Raw genomic sequence first — 9797 nt, 5'->3', positions numbered from 1 at the left:
ACACTTATTTGTTTTTATTTTTGATTTACCAACTCAATAACATGAATATTAATGTAATCCAATCAAAGAAAATTGTTTTCCTGAATCCTTCAAAGCAGGTTTGTGATTGCAAACGGGAACATGTCTCAGACTTAAATCCTTTGCTTTAATCATTCACAAAGTAAAGCAACAAGAAGAAGCTTTTCTGATCAATCTGTTGCAGATCAGAAGAAACAAATGTCACCAATTGCTTATTTCCTTTTCATCAGAAAAACAGTTGAACATTTGGAATAAATGTGTTTATTTCCTGGCATTTAGAATATAAAAAAAATCAGAGGAGTTTTAAGGATAGAGCAGTTTTTCCAAAATATGACATTACATAAATATGATGTGTTTAATTTTCTCAGTTGTGGACATTTTATTTAATCATGTTACTCAAAGACTTCTGTACGTACGTATCAACCAGTGGCGAGCCGTCAGGGCCCTCTAGGCCCTCTCTGAGGGCCTAAGATGTTCAACAAAATAATATAAAAAAAAAATAAAATTAAATATATTTTTTTTAAATAAAAGTTATAGTATATTAGTTTGATTTTTCATTAGTTTTAACAAAATAACTTGATTTAATTGTAATTAAAATAACATTTCCAAAGAAATAAATCCTTCAAATCTGCCTATTCAGTTTCTGTTGGAATGTGAAGGGTTAAATTAAAGAAGCTCGTCTCTGCGAGTTACTGTGAAGATACTAGGAGCTGATTGGTGGTCCAGCTATGAATTCACAGAGGGCCCACTATAGTAACTCAATGACAGAGTAATGTCAAATGACAGTACAATTGACCCATCATATCTTCCCTCTAAATGGGTGGGCTTCATTATCGCGGACTTTATGACAAGTTCCGCCCGCTGGGAAGTTTATGCATGTGTTATAACAACGGGTCAAGATTTCCATAGCAACAACAACTTCCTGTCAACAGCGTAAACTCTCCTTCAAAATAAAAGCATGTCCATACAAAATAGGAAACCAAGCCAAATTACACTTAAGACATATATACAAAGTAACAAACACAATGCAATATTCTTTTCAATTTCAAAGAACACAAATTGGGTTATTTACAGGTGTTGTTTTGTGTGGTAGAGGGTCGCTGTCATTGATGTGTTTTGCACCCCGGGCCGTTGTTTTGATATTCCGTTGAAGTATACGCTGTGACGTAATAACTCTTCTTTTGTTTTTTCGAGGGAAGGGGGGGGTCAGACGGCCTAGGTATAAAAGTCACAGCTCGCAACTGGTATCAACCTTACATTCCTTAAACGTGTCAATGAAATTGAAAATGAGTATGTTTTACCTAAATGTTCATCTTTATTTATTTGTAAGGAATAGTTTTAAAATTACCTGCTTTGAAGGATATCTTTTTGCCTCTTTTTATAATTACTATAATCCAATGTCTGAACGACCGAGTCTCATTTTAAGGACCAGTGGCGGTGCTAGGGGGTGGCTACTTGGGCTCAAGCCCCGGATGTTTTCTGAAAATCCCCGGATGTTTCACTTAAAGCAATTATTTGTTTTAAAACGTCTCATGAGTAATGTGCAGTACCGGAGTCCAACAAAGAGGCAGCCGCTGCGGGACAGTAGCCTGCGTACTGCGTAGCCTTCACTGCCCTGAAGAAGAAGTGATCGTTCGTTAGCGTGAAGAGTCAGCTTTATGCGCTCCGCAGTAGCCCCTGCTGCGAGGCTCCGGCAAGTTCACAGTTCATGAGCTTCACTAGCACCTCCCGCTCAACAACTTCAAAATTCTGGACTTAGCCCCGCATTTCCTACAATCCTAAATCCGCCCCTGTTAAGGACTATTGTTGTATTGGTTACAAAATGAAACATACATGTCTCTGAAAAAAAAAAAAAATTAACATCCAGGGTCCAACTCCGTCTTCATAATACCCTTGGAACTATACCAAATTGTATTTCGTTAATGTAAAACTGTAAGGGGCCATCTGAAGTGTTTACCCCTCTGAGCACACGGTTAGTCATCCTGCAGCCCTGTCACACTCGGTTTCCTGAAACTAATGTTCCCAACATTTAACCGCACCCGCACCCACACACCGTGAAATCCTCTTTCAATGCATGCCTTTAGCCGAGACTGCCAGCTTAGAGACCAGTAGTTATTTGTGTCTCCAGGCGGTGAAGTTTTACAGAAGTATGTTCAGTCATTATGCTGGAGGCCCACTGATACACGGACCTGCAGCTCAGCAGGGAGCCGCTTCATTGCACTCATTGTTTCCTACCTTATAATATCACAGTAACAACCTCCTGCAGCTTTCATCCTGCAGCAATGTTAAGGTGTGCAGGACGTCTAAGGCTCACCTCATATCAACTCTTATCTTTGAGCTGTTCGCTTGAGCGGAGAATGAGTAACACCTCCTCCTCCTCCTCCTCCTCCTTTTTCAAGGCAAAGAATGTTATTGACAAACAGACCATCCATAGGGCCTTAAAACCACATACTTCTGTACGGCAGGTCGTAAAAAAGTAGGACGTTTAATTATTCTAGTTATAACTTACTAGAATGATGTGACAAAAGACAAAAGTGTTGGCAATTGGCAAACTGGGGCTGTATTTGTGAAATAAGACTGCTCTCAACTGTAAGATGTTTGCGTTGACAACAGGGGACGGGTCCTTGGTGATCTGATTAGATTCCATCAAAGCTGTTTTGTTTTGAAAACAACTTATTTCTACTTATGTGAAATAGGACAGAACAAAAACTCTGGAGGTTTCTCAGGGTTTGTGCATCAGTATTTAATATAGGTTGCAACTTGTCAGAACATTTTCATCCTCAGAGAAGCCAAATGCCTCCTCCATCCCCCTCTCCCATCCTCCTCCCCCTCCTCCTCATCTTGTGTCCTGAGGTGTTGAGCTATGAGGCTCCGGAGGATAAGCAGGATGTGTTTGCTGGAAAAGCCTGTCCTGCTTTCCTGTCCTTCACCAACGCAGCCTACCTGGAAGGAGTCACTGTGGAGCTTCCCTGCCACTGCAAACCAGAACAGGTAACAACCATAACTTCAAGGTTTGGGTTTCTTACAACATGATTACATGCTTTAATAACGTCTCAAATAATTGTATTCACCCTCTGTCTGATGTGCTCGGTTTTAACTTGTTTTAATCGAATTGCATTGTTAGGTAAGAGCATGGGTTAATGTCTACTTCCTGTCAGCTAATGTCATTCACATACGCTGCAACTTGGACTGTAAAGAATAGTAGGTTGATGTATATGTTGTGACATATGGACGGGTGGCGCAGTGGTCTGTGCGTTTGATCATCAGATAAAGGGGGCCTTGGGGAACTCCAGTTCGAAACCCGCTCCACTGTGTCAGGCCGTTGTGTCCTTGGGCAAGACACTTCACCCAAATGTTCTCCTGTGGGTATTGTCCACAGTAGCTGACCATTACATGTATGTGTAATGTGTATTTGTAAAGCGCTTTGAGAGTCATTGATAAAGCGCTATAATAAATATAAGGATTATTATTATATATTATTATCACAGATTTCCCGGCGGACGGCTCGTTTGAAGGCCCATACAATTCATTGTTGAAAGTGTGGACATGGGTTCAACAAGGCTCAGGATGTTAGGCCAAAAAACATGGTATTTGATGGTAGTTTGTAGAATTATTACTCTGCGGAAAAAGGATCTGAGCAATAATTGGTTTTGTAAATTGCAGGTCAAAAGGTGTGTACCACAGGATATTAATGAATGTATTATAATATTGTATATTTAAATGTATTCTCTGAATGCCAGAGTTACATGTACAATTGTACAGGACCTATAATCCCAAAATCAGAAACAAGAATGTGTATGATGTATTAGCATAATCACACAGTTATATATAACATGATAAGATAACACATCCTATCATCTTTTCTTTGTGCAATACAGCCGTGTAAATGGCTGGACTTGTTATCTAGCTGCTCTGCTGCTAAAATCCACAGCCTTTGCAAGCTGTATAGATCAGTAGGATTTGCAGAAAACAAAACAAATATTTAGAAGAAGAAATCGGTTAAATGGAGCGAGGAAAAAGAGGAAAAAATAGGGAATAAGAGGACATCTGGGTAATTTGATTTCAAAACATAAAAAAGAGTGATATTGATATAATGTTAATGGATAATCTATCAGCATATATACCTTTGGTTCCCTGTGTTTTTCAGATCCAATCGGTTGTGTGGTTCTTTAGGAAACATCTGGGCGGCTCAAAGGAGACCAGAGCCTTGACTGATCACCATGGCAACAGTCTGCTGGACCTTCTTAGCGTCCCACACAGCGGCGATCTGAGGAGTCGATTTTCTATCCGTCTCTTCAGCCTATTGATCTTCAGAGCGGGGCCCGACGACTCAGGCATTTATATCTGTGGCTCCGCCCACAAAGACTTCTTCTACGGTTATGACCTGGACATCCAGGAGGCCCGCACGCTAAGCTTTACTCCGAGGTGATGAGAAAGACTCAATGACGGGGACTTTATTTGAAATCAGACATTGTGGTAAAATGCTGACACTGACGATGGTTTTGTTTTTTCTAACTTCTGTCCAGTGAACATGTACTGACATCTAAAGTCGATTATCAATACTTTGCATTTTCCTGCAAACAATATTGAGACATCAGATCATCAATTGACATTTTACCCCTTACATGCTGATGGGTAAAAGACAAAGATAAAAGAGGAATATGTGATTAACATGGCATACATTTTAAAGCATACTGAACAACCAAGTATTGCAAAAATGTTCAGTGTTATAGTGAATGTCTCCATTGAAGTGCATAACCCTAACCCTAATCCTAATGGAATTAATTTGAATTTGGGTAAAGGACAAATCCATGATGAAACACTGATTAAGGTGAGTCTAATTCAAAGTGTTATGTTTGTAGACTCACTCATGAAAGTAGGAGCAAGAAAAAGAAAGAAAGTCAAGGACTCGGCTCCTCTCAGCCTCTTTACCAGGTCTTCACCAGTTTCCGGCCCTGGACAGTCTGCGATCGCTGTGGCGTACCTGGAGAGCAGGTTCGCGTGGGACTCTGCTACGTCCACTCCCTCTACCTGCATGTCCGTTACAGACGAGCCAATCAGACGGTCGCCTCATGCGGCTCGGGGGCAGTGCCCAAGGCGTTTGGACAACTGAAACAAAGCAGAGCTGGAGCCGAGCTGGAGGTCAAAAGCTGTCAAGTTGCCTGCCAAATTCAAGCTACTAGCTCCAAAATCCGTTCTCTGATGGCATTCTTTGGGTACAAGTAAGTACATAGATAAGTATATAGATGTAGATAGACAGGATGTGGAGTGGGTAGCCAACACATTGAAGTGGAGAAATTGCTCCCGACGATCAGACCACCTGCTATCATTGTGAATTGGTAAATGAGAGGCAAATTGTAAAGCTCTTTCAATCCAGCATTATATACTAAATGCAGCCATTTAACTCTTCAAAAGGGCTGCAGGAAATAAATAATAAGCTGACTGCTTCGTGGAGCCTTACCAATATGCTGTTATGTAAAAGTGTCAGGAAATCATCAGTAATTTTCTTGGCAATCAGCCCATTATATTTTAGCAGATTGGGCATGAGGAATTGTCATGTTTTTAACTAGAGAGCAATCATGTGTGTAGTAAATGTCAGAAAATAGCTGCATTAGATTTGTACAAATTTAGCCTGATGATAGTGCCAGAGAAAATAATCGATTGCTCAAAGAAAACTTTAGGGGTCATCTTCTGAGGACCATGAATACCTACAGCAAAATTCTTTCTGCTATTTCCATTTTACTTATCATAAATATAAACGTTTTTTAGATATACCTTTGACCTGATACAAGGCATCATATCAACATCCTCTTGTGAACATGAATCTGGCCAGAACCAAAAGACAGTTTGTTTGAGTTACAAAATGTTGCTGCTGACGATGTCAGAGTGTATTATTGCTATCAGGTTCAAAATGGGATCATGTTTAATGTCCACGTACACAAAACATCATGTTATTTATCTGTATTATAGTTCTGCCTCCTCATCAGTGGAGGTACCAGTGTTCTACCTGAGCCACCCTGCAGACCGTGTGCTGACCCTCGGCTGTCCCGGGGCACATCCCAACATGGCCGTGGCCTGGGACCAAGGAACTAAACCCATCTACAGAGATGAACACTTGGCAGGTCGTAAACTCAGCACCACACCCCCCAGGCTGATGATAGACACCGGACACCACCTGGTGTTTACACCTGCAAAAACTCAGGACTCAGGTAGACTGCATACTGTTCACTTTAATGGAACTACACCTGAGTGCGTCAGCCAATGTTTTGTTTACTTTACGGACAAGCTGCAAATTCAGGTCAACTTAGTGATGCATTTAAGTGCATTGATTCCACGCTCCAGCACAACATGGCGCGCTCCTCTTCCAGTGTTTGTTCTAAAATGTTATCGTCAACATATATAAATACGCAGATGACACAACAATAACAGGACTCATCTCAAATAATAATGAAACACAATACCTCACTCAGATCCATCAAGCAGTCACCTGGTGCTCAGAAAACAACCTCCTACTTAACACAGCAAAAACCCAAGAAATAATCATCGACTTCAGGCGAAAGCCACAGCCCAAATCACCTCTATCTATCTCAAACTCATTTCCACCACAGAATCACTCAAATGTCTTGGCACTCACATAAGCAATATCCTCAAATGGAAGACCAACACAGACCACATCTACAAAAAAGCCAACCAAAGGCTATTCTTTCTGCGGCAGCTCAAGAAATACAGAGTGAGGAAACATCTCCTAATCCAGTTCTACACAGCCATCATCCAAAGCATCCTCACTTCATCCATCACCGTCTGGTACAGCAGTTCAGACAACCTCTCCCGGAATAAACTTCAACGTATCATCAATAAAGCATCAAAAATCACCGGCAGTCCCCTTCCATCACTCGAATCACTTCACCACCAACGAACTGTCACAAGGGCAAAGAAAATCATTTCTGACCCCTCCCACCCAGGTCACCATGTCTTCCAACTTCTGCCCTCAGGGAGGCGCTACAGGTCACTGTCCGCCAAAACCGCTCGCTTCAAAAACAGCTTCTTCCCCTTTGCAATACGGACACTAATTGGACTCTAAATAACCCCAATGAACAATAACAATCCACCACACCTTGAACTTTATGTTATGATATGTCTTTGCCCTGTGCTGTGTGTTGTACTTTTTATTGTCTGTTTATTGTATGGAACAAGCTGTAATACTCTGCACTGAACACGAATTCCACCAGCCTGGCTGTGTGGTCATTAAAGATTCTAATCTAATCTAATCTTTTGTTCCCCACCTGCCCACCAGCCATCACTGTTGCGTTTCCCACCTCAGTGACTCAATCAGCTGCCTACACAGCTGTCTCTCATTACCACATTATTCCAGTGTACTGTATCGCCCCTTTGCACTCATGCTGTGATAGATCATCCATGTATTTGTGTTATATAGTGTGTACCTCCAATCCATTTTCTGTTTGGATTGCCTGTTTCTCAGCTCAACCTGGTGTGATACAGTAGCTCATACTTAAATATGTTATTGAATATTTTATTTCATTCGAAGTTGTTTAAAATGTCACTTTTGTTTAATAGGTAACTATTACTGCTGGCTGCAGGGTCAACAGGCTGCTGAGATACATCTGCTGGTCTACGCTCATTTGGGGCGGGGACAGTCAGTGACATCACATCCTGACTTCCCGACAGCCATGAAGACTGTTTTGAAATCATATGCCGCCATGACAGCTGTGTTTTGTCTGCTGTTGTTGGGCAGAGCTGTTTTCAGACACCTTAGAAACACTGCTGAAACCCACTCAGATTAAACTCTTTTATAAATAATAAATCATTTTTGTGTAAATGAGTACTTTAAAATCATTTTTTATGATTAATTAATCTTTGTTTAAGGTGAAATAAGTAGGTTACTTGGCAAATATAATTCCTGTTTATTATTATTATCAACACAGTTACTTTTTTATGCAGTGAAGTAAATGGTTGTGCGTGTATGTCGTTCAGTATGCGTTTACAGGTGAATACGTCTGCATACTCAATACTCAATACTCAATACTCAAACAGATTACAATATAATTAATGCAAATATACAACTTCTACTAATAATAATAATCATAATCAATTCAATAACATAAATACTATATTATTTTATTATAATATAGTTGTAATATAGTCAAGACAAAACATGTTTATGACATGCTCAAAAACTGATATCTCTTAAATCTGTGTTCAAACGTAGTTCCCTCTGTCAGCAATGTATCAACAACTACACACACATTTCTATCAGTATTTCTCTGTGTTGTGGTTGACATGATGATGACTGTTAGGAGTTAATGGGAGAGGCTGACATAATGACATAAAAATGAATAAAAGGGGAAACAATGCTCCATGTTTTTTAGGCTGTAAACTTTAACTGTTATGTAAGCCAACTAGACAGACAGTGTGTGTATCACTCTTCCTCCTGTACATTAGCAGATAAAAGGCATCACATACTTGAATGAATGAAGAATGCTGATAACTGCATCTCCATTAGCCTATGCTATGCAGAGACTGCCTTCTACATGTCGTGAATTGCAGCTGACGTTTTAATATGGCAATTGGCAATTTGACTTATACAACATTCGCAAGTTGTACATTTGACTCATACAATAACCCACCTTCGAGTGATGCTCTAGTTTCTTCATGTTTTTTTTTTTCCCTCTCTTGCTTGCGCCGGACTGAAACTGTCTTTTCACCGACATCTCTTCACCTGCACTAGTGGCTATCAAAGCCTTATCACCTCTCACTCTCACTCTCGCGTGTCAGCCGGGGGTGTGGAGAACTGCGCACAGCAGAGGCGGGGCCCCCTGCAGCCGGCGTGATTGGCCTGTAGGGAGGGGCGGCCCTGCGTGCAGACTGCAAAATGGCTGTACGTATAGCTAGCTGGCTTAGCTTCCACCTGGGCTCACTTCACTTGGTGTTCCCTTCTGATTTGTTGAAGTTGAAATCGATGCAAAACATCATACAAACACGTGTGACATACCAAAGGCAGCACTCAAACCCACATCTCTACATTGCAAGTTGGTGTCATTAATCATGAATCAACACCAGAGAGAGTAGCGTCCACACGGCGGCGTGCGTTGAAGCTTGCCGGTGAGCTTGTCTGAAACTCGACCAACAACCAATCACATGAATCTCCCGCCCCGGACACACAAGCACACGGTTTGATTGGCTAGAGCTTGTACTGGCGTATGATTTGATTGGCTGAACATTGCTCAACTTTTGAAGCGAGCAACGCGAGCAATGCTCCCACAATGCAGTTCAGCAAAGCGTGACGTCACCCCATTCAAAGTGAATGGGCAGAAGCGTTGAAGCTTCAACGCACGCCGCCGTGTGGACGGGGAGAGCAGATTGAAGCTGCAGAATCTTCATCCTCATCCAGCTTCAGACTAAAATAGTTTAAAGACTTTAGACTGTAACTAGTCCACATTGAGACACTTTCTCACTGAAGGAAATACACACTGAAACATGATAACTGAGAAACTGAATTTCTTTTCGTGAGACTAGTTTAATTTCCAAGAATCCTGAAACGGGAATAAAAACATTGTAGGACAAAGAATGTTAGAGTTAGTACAAATTGAGGTGTGTATCTGTATCAGTTGTGTAATTGGGCTGTACTTCAGAGGTTCTCTTCTCTTTAACATGTTTGTTGTTTTTTTTTTCACTAGACATCCTTGAGTGCTGATTATGTTTGCGTCCCCTGTGTTCAGGGTGTTAAGTGCTCTCAGGTGCGCAGCTGCTCCTGATAAAAT

The 9797-nt window shown here is 41.1% G+C and overlaps 1 protein-coding gene across 1 annotated transcript; it reads left to right on the top strand.

The window, feature by feature from the left end:
• Positions 1 to 2720: 2720 nt before the first annotated feature.
• LOC117449930 (Ig-like V-type domain-containing protein FAM187A) lies at positions 2721 to 7820 on the top strand. The gene is made up of 5 exons (XM_034087867.1): positions 2721 to 3009; positions 4166 to 4443; positions 4881 to 5240; positions 5989 to 6227; positions 7594 to 7820. The coding sequence occupies exons 1-5, from the start codon at positions 2812 to 2814 to the stop codon at positions 7818 to 7820; spliced, it is 1302 nt and encodes a 433-aa protein (XP_033943758.1). The 5' UTR covers positions 2721 to 2811.
• The last annotated feature ends 1977 nt before the right edge of the window (positions 7821 to 9797 follow it).

The sequence above is a fragment of the Pseudochaenichthys georgianus genome, chromosome 7 (genome assembly GCF_902827115.2).
Source record: "Pseudochaenichthys georgianus chromosome 7, fPseGeo1.2, whole genome shotgun sequence".
In the NCBI taxonomy this organism is placed as follows: domain Eukaryota; kingdom Metazoa; phylum Chordata; class Actinopteri; order Perciformes; family Channichthyidae; genus Pseudochaenichthys; species Pseudochaenichthys georgianus.
The sequence above is the reverse complement of the archived record's forward strand: the minus strand, read 5'-3'. Positions and strand labels throughout refer to the sequence as shown.

Coding starts and splice junctions, on each gene's coding strand:
- LOC117449930 (XM_034087867.1), top strand. CDS start 2,812: ATGCCTCCTCCATCCCCCTCTCCCATCCTCCTCCCCCTCCTCCTCATC. Junction 3,010..4,165: donor GCCACTGCAAACCAGAACAG/GTAACAACCATA, acceptor TGTGTTTTTCAG/ATCCAATCGGTTGTGTGGTT. Junction 4,444..4,880: donor ACGCTAAGCTTTACTCCGAG/GTGATGAGAAAG, acceptor TTATGTTTGTAG/ACTCACTCATGAAAGTAGGA.